This window comes from Caenorhabditis briggsae, assembly GCF_000004555.2.
Source record: "Caenorhabditis briggsae complete genome, chrII, whole genome shotgun sequence".
NCBI lineage: Eukaryota > Metazoa > Nematoda > Chromadorea > Rhabditida > Rhabditidae > Caenorhabditis > Caenorhabditis briggsae.
In genome coordinates this window covers 2518596-2532799 of record NC_013486.2, presented here as the reverse complement: position 1 = coordinate 2532799, position 14204 = coordinate 2518596, and the positions used below count along the sequence as shown (strand labels likewise).

Sequence of the window (14204 nt, the reverse complement as noted above, 5' to 3'; positions counted from 1 at the left end):
TGCGCATCTTAGAATGTTTAGATGAAATATTTTCATATTATTGAGTTTCAGGTTTTTAAAAGGAATTTCAATTTGAGAAATTTGGAATTTTCAGATTTCCAGATTTTTGTAGTATTCAAATTTTTTCTAGAATATTCAAACCGGTCTCTGAAAAACCTAAAAATTGAAAATAAATGAAAAATTCCTGAAAATCTGGAATCCCCAGAATTTGATCAATTTTCGATATTCCAAAATACCGATTCTTAGATTCTTAGATTCTTAGATTCTTAGATTCTTAGATTCTTAGATTCTTAGATTCTTAGATTCTTAGATTCTTAGATTCTTAGATTCTTAGATTCTTAGATTCTTAGATTCTTAGATTCTTAGATTCTTAGATTCTTAGATTCTTAGATTCTTAGATTCTTAGATTCTTAGATTCTTAGATTCTTAGATTCTTAGATTCTTAGATTCTTAGATTCTTAGATTCTTAGATTCTTAGATTCTTAGATTCTTAGATTCTTAGATTCTTAGATTCTTAGATTCTTAGATTCTTAGTTTCTTAGATTCTTAGATTCTTAGATTCTTAGTTTCTTAGTTTCTTAGATTCTTAGATTCTTAGATTCTTAGATTCAGAAGTTTGGAATTACTAAGGTCCTGCGATTCGTAGATTCCGGAATTCCAGGATTCTGAAATTTTGAGATCTTTAGATTCCTAGGATTCTTAGGAATCCAAGCTCCTGCAATTCTAGTCCATCAGAGCGCACATGCTCTCCAACCAAAACCAAAACCACCTCTCCCAAAAAAAGAGCAATTTAAGTAGTGTAGTGTAGTATTTGTCTACTCTCCAGCAGAAAAGACAATGATGAGTGGACCCTCCTCCCAAAAAGAAGAAGAAAAGAGCCTGTCTGTCATCGTCATGATTGAAAACGGGCGGGAAGGAGAAGAAGGGGAAATGGAGGCTGAGCAACAAGAAGAAGAAGAAAGTAGGACCCTCTGCTGGGCTGGGCGAAGGCTGTAATTGCGCTTGTCTGTTTCTCTATACTAGATGGAGCCCAAAGGGGTCCCGTCCCAACGTTTTCTAATATAAAAGAGAGAGAGAGAGCTTTTCTCTTTTCTCTCTCTCTCTCTCTCTCCCTATACTAGTCGCGTCGCTCCCAGTATGCATTGGCAATAAAACGGGGACCCCTCTCCTCCTCCCTTTTTTACATCTTTTTGGTCCCTCTTGTTTTCTCTGCGTCTCTCTCACTCTCTCTATATGGTAAAAGTGTAAGAATGTTTCTGATGTGCTTGACTGCTCAAAATGGGGTTCCGATTTGAATTTAGTTTAGTTAATATTCAAATAATTTTCTCTGCTTCTCTAGCACTCTCTCTCTCTTTTGGGTGGTCTCTCTTTTTTTTACCTATGAGCTTTGTCCGTCGCTATTACCATTGTGTACTAGGGGAGCTAGCCTAACTATTCATTCAAAAATTTTAAATTTAGAACTTTTAGATTTTTTTTGAGTTTTCTATTTTTGATTAAGCTTGAACTTTTTGGATTTTTGCAGTTTTATGTCGTTTCCTGTAAAAGTTTATCAAAAAGTGGTCAACTAACAAAATGTTTAACATTTCATGGTAAACATTTTATCAGTTGACCAATTTTTGATATCTGTCACAGTAACCAAGATAAATTGGGTCAAAGGAATTTGGAGGGCCCGATTTTTTCTTAAGGAAGACCACCTCTCACTTTGACTCGATTTATCTTATTTTCTGTAAAAGATATCAAAAAGTGATCAACTAACAAAATACTTAAAATTTTATGGTAAACATTTTATTAGTTGACAACTTTTTGATATCTTTTACATTAACCAAGATAAATTAGGTCAAAGCTAAGGGACCCGATCTTTAAGATTTTCGGTTTTAATCTTTAAAAAATCTGAGCAATTTAGAAATTCTAGATTTTTGAATTCCAGAGAATTTCGAATTTTCTAAAACCCGGAACCCCCCCCCCCCCACCAAACATCTAGATCTATCTAGATTTTTGCCTTTTTAAAGACGTTGGGCCCTTCTATCAGATACTTTGTAAAAATTTTTCATTGATTTGTCATCTTTACCCCCACCCCCTTCCCCCTCCTCTTGTCGATCAGAAGCTGAAAGCGTCGTCCAGTTAGCCGTCTTCCACACCTGTTCTAAAGTTTGCAATGGTCCCCAAAAGCTCTTTAAAAGTCACCATCCCCCAGAAAAAAGTTTGAGGAATTTAGTAAATTGCAAAAAAGGGCCAAAAAAGTGAGTAGCCTGTGGGGTCTCAGGGATAGAGATTCGTTGTTTCTGTCCACAGATTGCTCTTCATTCTTCGCCACACACACATACATCCACATGTACATCTCCTACTCCACATCTACATACTTCTTCTTTCTTCTTCTTCTTCTTTTTTCCTTTATTCCCCAAAAAGTCCAGCCACCCGGAAAGCTTGTCTTTCTCTCTTCCCGCCCTTCACTTCTTCCTCTCTCTCTCTCCTTAAACAAGTGCACCTTTTTTCCTTTTTTTACAAAATTGTTTTTTTGTCTCTTTAAATTTGGTTTGGGGTCTTTTTTTGCAATTGACCAGTTGGTCATTTGTCTGGATTGGCTTTTTTTGTTGTTGGAGAATTTAAATTTTAAAAAAATATATAAAAAATTTGGGTTATCGATTTTTGAAAATGCTCTGAAAACTTCAAGATTAGGCGTATTTCCATTGAAAATTAATGGAAATTTAGAGAATTTCAGATTTTCTGGAGCTTTCTAATAATTTTTGAATGATCGATTTTTGAATTCATGAAATTTTGAAAATCCCAATTTGATGAGTTTTGAATTTCTAGTTTTCTAGGATTTTTGAATTTTCGAAGTTTTTATCTTTTCGAAAATTTTCTGGAATTTTTCAATAATTTTTAAAAAACTCGAATTTCTGGAATTGTCTGGATTCATGTAAGGGTTTCAGGAATTCAAGAATTTTCAAATTTTTTGGAATTTATGGAAATTCCAAATTCTTGGAGTTTTCTAGAAATTTCAGAATTTCTAGATTTTAGAATTTTAAAAATTCTGAAACTTCTGTTTTTTGGGACTTTTCAAACTTTTACCAAACTTTTTCCTTTCCAATATACCGTACACACCCTAGTAGAATGTCACCCAATATGTCAAATTTGAGCCCATTTATCTCATTTTCTGTAAGAGATATCAGAAAGTGGTTGTCTAAGAAAATGTTGCTGATTTCATAATAAACATTTTATCAGTTGACAACTTTTTGATATCTTTCAAAAGAAGTGAGATTAATAGGCTCAGAATAGACGACACGAGTGGCGTTCTATTAGAGTGTTTACGGTATTTCTGGATATCGGAATTTTCGTAATTTTCAAGAAACTCATGGAAAATCAGAAGTTTTTTGAATGTAAAATATGAAAATTCTTTTTCGAATTACTGGAACTTTTTGGAAAATTTTCAAATTTCTTGAAATATCTAAATTACTAATTTTTAAATTATTTTTGAATTTCCTATATTTTTGAATTTTCTATCGAATTCGTGAATACTGTAAAATATCTGATTTCTCTGATTTCTGAACTTTCTCAACTTTTTGGAATTCAAAATTTCCAAAAAATGCCCTCCAAATCCAACCATCTGATGTTTGATCAGATGGTCCATTCCCCCTTCAAAAAAAAACCCATTCCATCCCAAAAAAAACGGTGTCTTTTTCATCTTCTTCATCCCTTTTTTCTGTTTCGTTTCACTCTTTTTTTCCGTCTGGTCCCTCCTCTTCTCTCCAAAACCAACTCATTTTATTTGGTGTCTCTCTGTCTCTCTAACCCACTCTCTTCAAATCCCACACTATCTCGTTCTAGAAGGGTCCCAATGAATTTCTGACGAAGAGAGAGCCCCCAAAACGAGACTACATCTTCTTCTTCTTCTCCATCAGAAGACGTGTGACGAGGTCAGAATTTTGAATTTGGCGCGCGTTTCTTTTTTTCTAGATATGTTCTTTTCCCCCATCTTTTTAATTAAGAAACGAATGTGTCTTCTACTTTTTTATATCCCTTTTTGTCGACTTTCTCCAAAAAAAAGTGGAAAATTTTCAGACGCTCCTATCCTCCCTGAACCATCATTCTAGAATTTTCCCTTTCTCAAATGACTTGAATGGAGGATTTCAAAGAGATAGAGGTGAGTATTTTGATTGTATCTCGGTTAATGTAACAAATATCAAAAAGTGGCCAACTGATAAAATGTTTCTGATATTATGCTTAACATTTTCTCAGTTGATCACTTTTCCATATCTTTCCCAGGAAAAGAGATAAAATGGGTCAAAGTTGAGCTCATCTAGCTCATCAGCGAGCCGGAATAGAGACACAGACAACGAGACACTCGAACCGTCTGGGTCTTTCTGAAAATTGGGTTTGATTACTCTGATTCTGCTAGGTTATATTCAAAGTATGATTTACAATTTCTGAAACTTTTGAATTTATATAAACCAAGATACAGTCGTGGGAAGTTAGCTCGACTTGAAGCTAAAAACTTATACCTAAACTTTGACGCAATTTATCTTGGTTGCCGTAACAGATATCAAAAAGTGGTTAACTGACAAAATATTGATGATAACATGTTTAACATTTTGTTAGTTGACCACTTTTTGGTATCTGTTACAGTAACCGAGATAAATTGGGTTAAAGTTAACACACCAAAGTCGAGATGGAGCCGCAGACAGCGAGACACTCTGATTGTCTGCGTCTCTTGAAAACGCCTCCCAGAAGCCTGACTAGACCAGTTTGGATTTTTAGGACACCAATGATTTCTTCCAGCTTTTCCTACTCTACCGAAGGTGTGTCGGTTTCAACGACCTTCCATTTAAAGTTATTTCGGTTACTTTAACAGATACCAAAAAGTTGTCAACTGACAAAATATTTCTGATATTATGCTTAACATTTTATCAGTTGACCACTTTTTGATAACATTCCCAGGAAACGAGAAAAATCAAGTCAAAGTTAGCGTATCGTTACCTCTAGGTCATCTGCAGAGACGCAGACAACGAGACACTCTGACTGTCTGCGTCTCTTCAAAACTTTGATGAGCTCTATCTCGGGTTCTAGACAAGCTAGAAAAGTAGTGTTTACTTGAGTTTCAGTATTTCCTAGGCCACCAGCCTTTCCTTCTGTATCGAGGCAATGACAACAATGTTTTAGACAAACAGACCTTCTCCCGAAACCTCCCAATACTAATTTTCCAGGGCCTGCTCGAGAGCGCCCGACCCGACGACGACGAGAACACCACCACGCTTCAAAACATCCGAAAGTATGCAAAGCTCGCTCTACCGCACATCGTCCTCGTCGTCTGTGTGTGTATCTACGCAACTATCGGCGCGTGGATATTCTACACACTCGAGTCGCCCAACGAAGATCGGCTGAAGGAGACGGGCAGGAAGACGATCGTCGAGATGAGGAACAATTTGATTCATAAGATCAATCATAATGGTATGTTTTTTTTTCGTTTGGAAGGTATCTCAGTGGAGCGCATTTGCTATGTTTACAGATGAAAAAGAATGGAAGCAAGACATCGAGAAAGAGCTGATGTTATACAGTGAGAAATTGTACAAGGCGTTTAAAGAGCAATATGTTAGGTGAGTAGTTTTCTCCCGTTCTAAGAGCCTAGAAATTTTCGGTTTTCAGGTACTCGGATGTTCGAAATCTAGGATATGAGTATCGCGTGGGCAGTGAAGAGGATGATGGGGATAATGAGAGGAAGAGGAGGCATAGGTATGGTTTGAACTATTTGATATCTCTTATAGGAAACGAGATAAGTTGGGTCAAATTCAACGTATCAACCGTAACCGCTTTAATAGAAGGGTCTAAGGCTTCCATTTCGGTCGGTCAAAAATCGCCGACCGCCGACCGACCACGGACCGACAGCCAACCGATTTCGTGCCTTTGCGCATTAAAGTACCTATATTTGCGTACGAAGCACTCTATTTTACGACAAATAAGGCATTTAGTGAGTGGTTTGTCGTAAAATACAATGCATCGTAGGCAAACACTCACTGGCATGTTGACGCGCAAATGCACAAAAACGGTCGGCGCGCTGATCGATCGGTCAGCTCGGTCGGCTAAATTTCCCGACCGAATGGAAGCCTGAGAAGGATCCACCGACTTAGAACCAGTTTATCTCGTTTGCTGTGAATGGTATCAAAAAGTGATCAACTGATAAAATGTTTATTATGAAATTTTGTACATTTTGGCAGTTGACCACTTTTTAGTATCTTTTACGGAAAGCTAGATAAATTGAGTCCAAGCTGAGCTCATCTAGCTCATCCGGGAGAGACGCAGAAAACGAGGCTCTCAAACTGTCTGCGTCTCTTCACAACTTCGCCTAGAAAGCTGACTAGGTCGTTTCTAATTTAAAAAAAACTATTTTTTCAGGCACGGAAAAAATCGCGGCGAAAAAGGGTCGGAAAAGATGTGGACGACGAGTAGCGCGCTGTTTTTCGCCGCCACCACCATGGCGACAATAGGATACGGTAATATCGTTCCGGTGACACCACTGGGAAGACTGGCGTGTGTTCTGTTCGCTCTGTTTGGTGCTCCAATTGCTATCATCACTATTGGAGGTGAGTTTTTTGAGAAGCGGTATGGGCTCTAATGAGATTGTGAAGTCACACAGCGAGAGAGTACAGTCCTAGAGAAAAATTTTCTAGCTTCTCTAGAACCCGAGATATAGCGATTTAAAACTTTGGAGGTTAGAGGCGCAGACAACAAGGGTGTCTCGTTGTCTGCGTCTCTCCAAAACTTTAAACGCCTGTATCTCGGCTCTCAGCTGGCCTAGAAACTTCGTTTTTTCACCAATCGAATTAGAAATTCCTGAAGAATACCCCAACTTTCAGATCTCGGAAAATTTCTGTCCGAGTGCACGATATGGCTCTACAAGCACATGCGAAAAGGATCCGCTAGAATGGAAACGGCATGGCGTCGATTTCGCGGCCTCGAGGATAGCATAAACGACGATTTGGAGAGCGCCAGCAAGAATCAAGAATCGTCAATTCTCGACATGGAAATGGACGAGATTGACAAGTCGGAAGTGCCAGTGCTCATGGTTTTCACGATTATTTTGGTGAGAAATTTGGTCCCAAGTTTTTGGGGTTTTTGGGGGACAAAAGAAAGGCAAGAATCTTCAATTTTTCAGCTTTACATTGCTTTCGGAGGGATACTGTTCTCGATCCTTGAAGATTGGTCGTATATGGATGCGTTTTATTATTGTAAGGAAGGCGTTTTTGAACAAGTTTGAGAATTACAAGGAGAAATTTCAGCATTCATCTCACTGACTACGATAGGATTTGGAGATATTGTTCCGGAAAATCATGAGTGAGTTTTTTAATATCTATTCAAAGTTGATGGCCTAGGAATCCAAATTGCAGACAAAAGTTAGGCCATACTGTATACTTTTGGAAATTCATTGTTTTGAGCACTTTGGACCAATTTTCAGAATTGAAAAATCCTCGTTTTGAAGCGACAGCCATTCGAAGTTGGTGGCCTAGTTTTGGGTTTCTAGGCCACCAACTTTAAAAGGTTATAATTTGGTTTGAAATTGATATTTTTGAAATCTAAAATTTGAATCGAAATTCTGAAGATTTGTTCCTCATCAGCAACAAAACATTTTTCCATTTTGTGACCCAGTTTTCCCGGATATTGGAAAACTAGGCCACCAACTTCAAATGATTTTAACTCACTTCAAAATGGGGATATTTGACATTTGAAAACTGGGTTCGGTTTCTGAAAACAAGAGCTTTTCAAAAATGTAGATATATTGAAACCTAACTTCACAACAATTTGGAATTTTTGGCCATAAATCACGGAAGTTGAGATAATAGAGCTCAAAGTGCTTCAGAGCATTGAGCTATTCCAAAAACTATTCCAAAAGCTCATTTTCAGCTACATCGCCATCATGCTCATCTATCTCGGCGTTGGCCTCTCTGTCACCACAATGTGTATTGATTTGGCTGGTATTCAATACATCCAAAAGATCCATTACTTTGGAAGGAAGGTATGAAAATGTGCTCTATTGACAATAAACCTTGAAACCCTTTGATTCCAGTTCCAAGGTACCGATCTACTGCAATATCTGAAAAAGAAGAGAATGCTGGAAAGGAGGTTGGCAATGGGGCAAGGAGAAGAGATTCTGAGGAAGTATGTGCACGCAGTGGAGAAGTTCGAGCGAGAACAAGAACAGCAACTGCAACAGAGGATAGAGGATGAACCGCCGTCGATAGAGTCAAAGGCGTTTGATAATAGTTTGATGAGGTGAGGATTTCTGAAAACTTCCAGGCATACTAAACGAAAATAGAGCTTTAAATTTGTAGTTGACCACTTTTTTCTAGCTCTTTTCATTTTCGAGATATGCGCCTTTAAGAAGTATAACCTCCCCCTACCCGCTTCGTTCGATGATAAAGGGGGTGATGGGGATATGATAACTTTAAAGGCACACATCTCAAAAACCAAAAGAACTACAAAAAAATTGTCAACTACAAAAATGAAGCTCTATTTTTGTTTGGTATATTCTGAAATTTTCAGACAAATCGAAAAATTCTGGACCCCTCTTGTAAGACTCTAAATTTGACTATTTTCAGCTTTTTCAAGATTTTCAAAACTTTCAAATAATCAATTTTTTTCAGAATCGACGATTCCCTATCCGCATTCCAACTTCGATTCTATGACACGTACGACGAGGAAGACCTCTTCTCGCCGACGATTCACTCGGTTCGAAGTTTCCAGCCGAGTGTTTGGAGTCATTCGTCGGCAAGATCCACGTGAGTGTTTTGGGTGTCTCTGTAGCTCAAGCTCAATTATCTAAATTCCTATAAGAGATATCAAAAATTTATTAACTAATAAAATGTTGGTCACATTATCATCCACATTTTTGTAGTTTACAGATTTTTAATATCTCCTATGGGAACCAAAATAATTGACCTTGAAGAAGAGCTCTTCAAATCGGATCTCGGAGCTCAGCCTGAAATTTCAAATCTTCAAAAACTTTTTTATAACAAAAATTATAAAATTCAAGATTTTCTGAGCCGATCGGTGAAAAATTGAAGCTTCTAAGCCTTATGGGAGCCGGTATATAGTCGTTTGAAGTTAGGAGAGACGCAGACGACGAGAGTGCTCTCGTTGTCTGCGTCTCTTCAAAACTTCAAACGCTTATATCTCAGCTTTCAGACTAGCTAGAAACTCGATTTTTTCACCATTCGGCTGAGAAATTTCTGGGAAATCTGTATAAATTAATTTTTCACGAAAACGATTTTTAGAAGTTACTGCCGCTTCCAACGAAACCGAGGTGCCAGCTGGGACGAGTCGGGTCCGTCACTATCCGAACATTGCTCATTATCGACAGAGCCTTCTGTACATATCAGACAAGTAAGAAATTTATGAGAAAGTGCGCTCCATTGAACACTTTTTCAGGCCTACTGGGATAACTATCATTCGCCGACACCATCAGTGATATCATTTTTACACCGTCACTTATACTCACCTTCTGTAGCTTCATCCATATCATTTGATTACGATTGCTTGGGTGAGTTTTTGGCGGAAATTTGTGGCGGAAAATTTTTTAAAATTTGTTTTTATAATGAAAGGTTTGATTTTTAAATAAACAGATAGAATTTTAGAATTTTTGATTTTTGAAACTTAGAATATCAGACTTCTCGAATTTTCAAATTTCAAAGTTTCAGAATTCTTGGAATTCTTAGACAGAATCTTAAAAATTTTAATTTTAAGAAGTTTCGAAATTTTAGTACTGTCTAATGTTGATTTTCTATAATTAAGGGATTTTCAGAATTCTTGTACTTTCAGTTTTTCGATTTTCTGAATTCTAAGGAACCCAGAAATCTGAGAAGTTCAAAACTGAAAAAATTGAAAAAAAAATCATGAAAATCCAACATTTTTAAAATTCAAAAGCTGCTCAAGAATTTGAGATTTTCAGCAAAAGTTTTTGAAATCCAAAAAAGGAAATCCCGAGAAATTCAAAGATTTCCGAAATTTTCTGTTTTTGGGTTTTTTTAAAGTATCTCAGAATCTTTTTTTCCAGTATCTCAGAATCTCAAAACTTCAGGTTTTCAGAATCTCAGAATCTCAGAATCTCAGAATCTCAGAATCTCAGAATCTCAGAATCTCAGAATCTCAGAATCTCAGAATCTCAGAATCTCAGAATCTCAGAATCTCAAAACTTCAGGTTTTCAGAATCTCAGAATCTCAGAATCTCAGAATCTCAGAATCTCAGAATCTCAGAATCTCAGAATCTCAGAATCTCAGAATCTCAGAATCTCAGAATCTCAGAATCTCAGAATCTCAGAATCTCAGAATCTCAGAATCTCAGAATCTCAGAATCTCAGAATCTCAGAATCTCAGAATCTCAGAATCTCAGAATCTCAGAATCTCAGAATCTCAGAATCTCAGAATCTCAGAATCTCAGAATCTCAGAATCTCAGAATCCCAGAATCTCAGAATCTCAGAATCTCAGAATCTCAGAATCTCAGAATCTCAGAATCTCAAAATCTCAGAATCTCAGAATCTCAGAATCTCAGAATCTCAGAATCTCAGAATCTCAGAATCTCAGAATCTCAGAATCTCAGAATCTCAGAATCTCAGAATCTCAGAATCTCAGAATCTCAGAATCTCAGAATCTCAGAATCTCAGAATCTCAGAATCTCAGAATCTCAGAATCTCAGAATCTCAGAATCTCAGAATCTCAGAATCTCAGAATCTGGAAAACTTGGGATGTCAGAAAACCAAGAACCCAAAGGATCTCACGGATCCTCTCTAAAAATCCCAAGAATCTCAAAATCTGAAAATTTCAAGAACCCTAAGAATCCTTAGAACCTCTCGACTTCCTAGAATCAAAAAATATTTTTTCCAGCAAAAGACGCGAAATCAGCTCGCCGAAGTAACTCTTGCCCTCCAATCGATCTTCCCTCTCCACCACCATCAAATTCGGTAAGTCAACGACCCCTCTCCGCCCGAACGTCGTCGTCCCGTCCAAAGCATGCATACGCAGCGGAGCCCATCTTCTCCGCTGCTCCGCTTTCGTTTCGCTTACCAGAACCATTTATGCTTTCCAACCTGGCCGCTATCTGTGACGCTTTCGACATGGATGCATGTAACAATCTTGTGTTTGGTGCTTTCCGAGAATCTCAATTGGCATCGAATCGTCATGATGGTGACGGGCTAGATGAGTGCGCAATGCGACCGCCCCCAATGGTTGCACAGGCTCCTCATGTGCCCAAACTTTTGTTATCACCTAAACGCTTATCAGTGATTGATGAGAATAAGATTGCGACGTCACCAGAGCCCCTTTTGAAGAGAAAACATAAAGAACGGGTTGCTAAGCAACAGAATCCTCTGACATCGTTTGATTGGCTCAATGTGAGTCCGAGAAAGTTTCGACCGGAGCTTCTAATCAAGGAGGATCTTCCAAAATTGTTCAAATTGGTTAGAAATTCTACAAAACGATCGCTGGAATCGCCAACGCAGACTTCCGAAACAACTCTACCGGATTTGTCATGTGAATCCAGCCCTGATTCGGTGGTTTTAATTAGTCCACGGTCGGTAAGTGCTGAGAATCTAAAAATCGGTTTGGCTGAAAATCCATGTCATGCTTTTGTCCTATTCTATGCTTTCCTAGAATGATTTCGCTTCGCTATCTTTCCTCTATACGCTTGAAAATGCAACCGCTCAGCTAGGTCGGCTGTCGGTCAGCGGTCATCGATTTTCGACCGACCGAAATAAAGCTATATTCTCAGACCCATTTTTCATCAAAATACTTCCAGCCAATCGGTCTCGCCTGCATGCAGGACTGGGATTCGTACATTCAGATGCTTGAAGAGGCATCCCGCCAGTTCGAGTATCCACCAGAAGACATTGAAGAGGCGGAGGAGGAAGAGGAGTTTGAGGAAGAGGAAGAGGTGGAAGATGAGAGGTGAGGATCTATAGAAAATAAGAGAAACGGTCCAGAATAGAGTGTTTTGGAAGGAAAGTCACTGCTATAGCATTCCTGGGAGCAGAGATATGAGTGTTTGAAGTTTTGGAGGCTAGGCACGCAGACGACGAAGCACTCTAACCGTCTGCGTCTCTTCCAAATATTCAAACGCATGTATCTTGGTTCGGAGACTTCATTTTTCCACTAATTGACTTAGAAATTTCTTGGGAATCTGTGACAACCAAAATTAAAGATAGTTATATTTTAAGTTCAATTTTCTGGGTGAGAAGACAGAAAATTCAGATTTTTTTGCTCAAACTGTTTATTTGAAAATGTTCTAACCGAAGTTCTGAACACTTCTGTCTAGTTTTCAGTTTACTAGCTAGTCTGGAAGCTGAGATATGAGCACTTGAAGATTTTGAGAGACGCAGACAAAGAGACACTCTTGATGTCTGCGTCTCTCCTAACTACAAACGCCTACATATATCTCGGCGCTCTGGCGTCCTACAGTTTTAATTTTTAAATAAATGAATCGCAAGTCTTCCTTATTTTCATACTTGTAACGGGCAGGGCCGGGCCGGGCCGGGCTTTTTCCGGAATTTCGGAGGCCCGGCCCGTCATTTCACTAGTTTCGAAATTTTCAAAAAACACATAAGCGGGGACCCTTATGTGATTTTTTTCGACCAAACAATTTTTTTTCGAGTTTTTCGATCTTTTTTGATCAGACAGACAAACAATCCGAAATACGAAAAAAAAATGGAAAAAATTATATTGAGAGCTTAAAATTTGGCTCAAAAATACAGAATTTTTGACACCGAGCCTTGAAAATTTCCTCAGGCCCGACCCGGCCCGGCCCGGAATTTTAAAAGTATGCTTATTTTCATACCTGAAAAGTTCATTTTCGCAATTTGTCCAGGAGTCGAGATAAGATCCTTTGAAATTTCAAACATTAACTATACTTTTTCTCTAATACCAAACCAGCAAGCAATCTGAAATCTGGGCATTACAAAATTAGAAGTTTCATAATTTAAATCCAAAAAAAACCAAGTTTCTAGCTAGTCTGGAAGTTGAGATATGGGCGGTCGAAGTTTTTGAGAAACGCAGACAACAAGAGCACTCTTGTTGTCTGCGTCTCTTCTAACTTGAAAAGCGCGTATCTCGGTTCCCAGGCTAGCTAGAAACTTGATCTTTTCACCAATCAATTTAGAAATTCCTAAGAATCCTGGTAACTTAAAAAATTTTGCATCCATTAATCTACCCTCCACTAGCAACAAACTTACCCTTCATTTTTTGCAAGTGTTTTGCATCCATAATAATTTTTTTTTCGGAATTTTTGCACCCCTTTTTTGCATCCTTTTTTCTTCACTAATATGTTCAGAGAATGCATACCTCATGTTTGTATCCGACTACGAGTGTCCGGAATCTTCACCTCATCGATCGCGACGACGTCATCAAAGGAACAGCTACATTCGGCGCCGAAGGTCTACTATCAGCCAAGGCCTTCTCGACTGACACAGTGCTCAAATCTGAGCAATCGGAGCTACGAACTACCCGAGATTATTCCAGAGGAAGTGCACGAGACAAAAATACCCAGGTATTGAAATTTGGGATTTTTTTTGAAATTTTTAATTTTTGGAATGTTTCGAAGAATGTTAGATTGCATGACCATCACCAATTTTTTTTGCACTTTTAAATATAAAAAATAAAACTTCGCAATAGAGCGCATTTTCTGATTCTGAAAATTTTTCGAATCTTGAAATCCGAGTTCTTTTAGTCCCGTCTCTTTCGAACCACAATCATCGGAATCCGAAGAAGAGCCGATGGCAGTGTACGTGGAGGAAGAGAAGCGGATACCTCAAAACGATATTGATTTGGGCGCGTTTGAGTTGGTGGATTCTGGTGAGTCGGTTTCCTTAAAAAAGTCGATTATTTTAAAGACAAAAATCAGGTTTCTAGCTTATCTAGGGGCTGAAGTACCCGAATTTTTAGATTTTATGATTTCTAGCGCTAATATCTCCTGAACTATGAAAGCTAGCTCAATTTTTGTAAATTGTAAACTGTAGGAAATTTCAAAAACTATATTTTTATAGTTTGTCATTTTTTGATACCTTCAGTGGTTTTTGAGATACAGCGCTTTGAAGTTTGGTGAGAGACGCAGGTGGTTATAGTGTATGTTTGTCTGCGTCCCTAACCACTGAAACTTTAAGTGGGCGTATCTTAGCTTGGACTCGGTTTGGAAATTTTTGGAATTTTCAAGAGATAAAATTTTGAATGA

General features: G+C 38.1%; 1 protein-coding gene across 1 annotated transcript in view; it reads left to right on the top strand.

The window, feature by feature from the left end:
- Positions 1–4117: 4117 nt before the first annotated feature.
- Positions 4118–14204, top strand: part of Cbr-twk-2 — a gene marked incomplete at both ends in the record, with an annotated part of 10577 nt that continues 490 nt past the window's right edge. Inside the window, 17 exons of the mRNA XM_045241807.1 lie at positions 4118–4141; positions 5202–5445; positions 5504–5591; positions 5641–5727; positions 6388–6575; positions 6849–7075; positions 7148–7220; positions 7272–7326; positions 7894–8005; positions 8057–8262; positions 8634–8768; positions 9264–9372; positions 9418–9529; positions 10871–11559; positions 11754–11929; positions 13308–13523; positions 13704–13828. Of these exons, the coding sequence (XP_045100848.1) occupies positions 4118–4141; positions 5202–5445; positions 5504–5591; positions 5641–5727; positions 6388–6575; positions 6849–7075; positions 7148–7220; positions 7272–7326; positions 7894–8005; positions 8057–8262; positions 8634–8768; positions 9264–9372; positions 9418–9529; positions 10871–11559; positions 11754–11929; positions 13308–13523; positions 13704–13828 (2866 nt within the window). The remainder of the gene's footprint in view (positions 4142–5201; positions 5446–5503; positions 5592–5640; positions 5728–6387; positions 6576–6848; positions 7076–7147; positions 7221–7271; positions 7327–7893; positions 8006–8056; positions 8263–8633; positions 8769–9263; positions 9373–9417; positions 9530–10870; positions 11560–11753; positions 11930–13307; positions 13524–13703; positions 13829–14204) is intronic.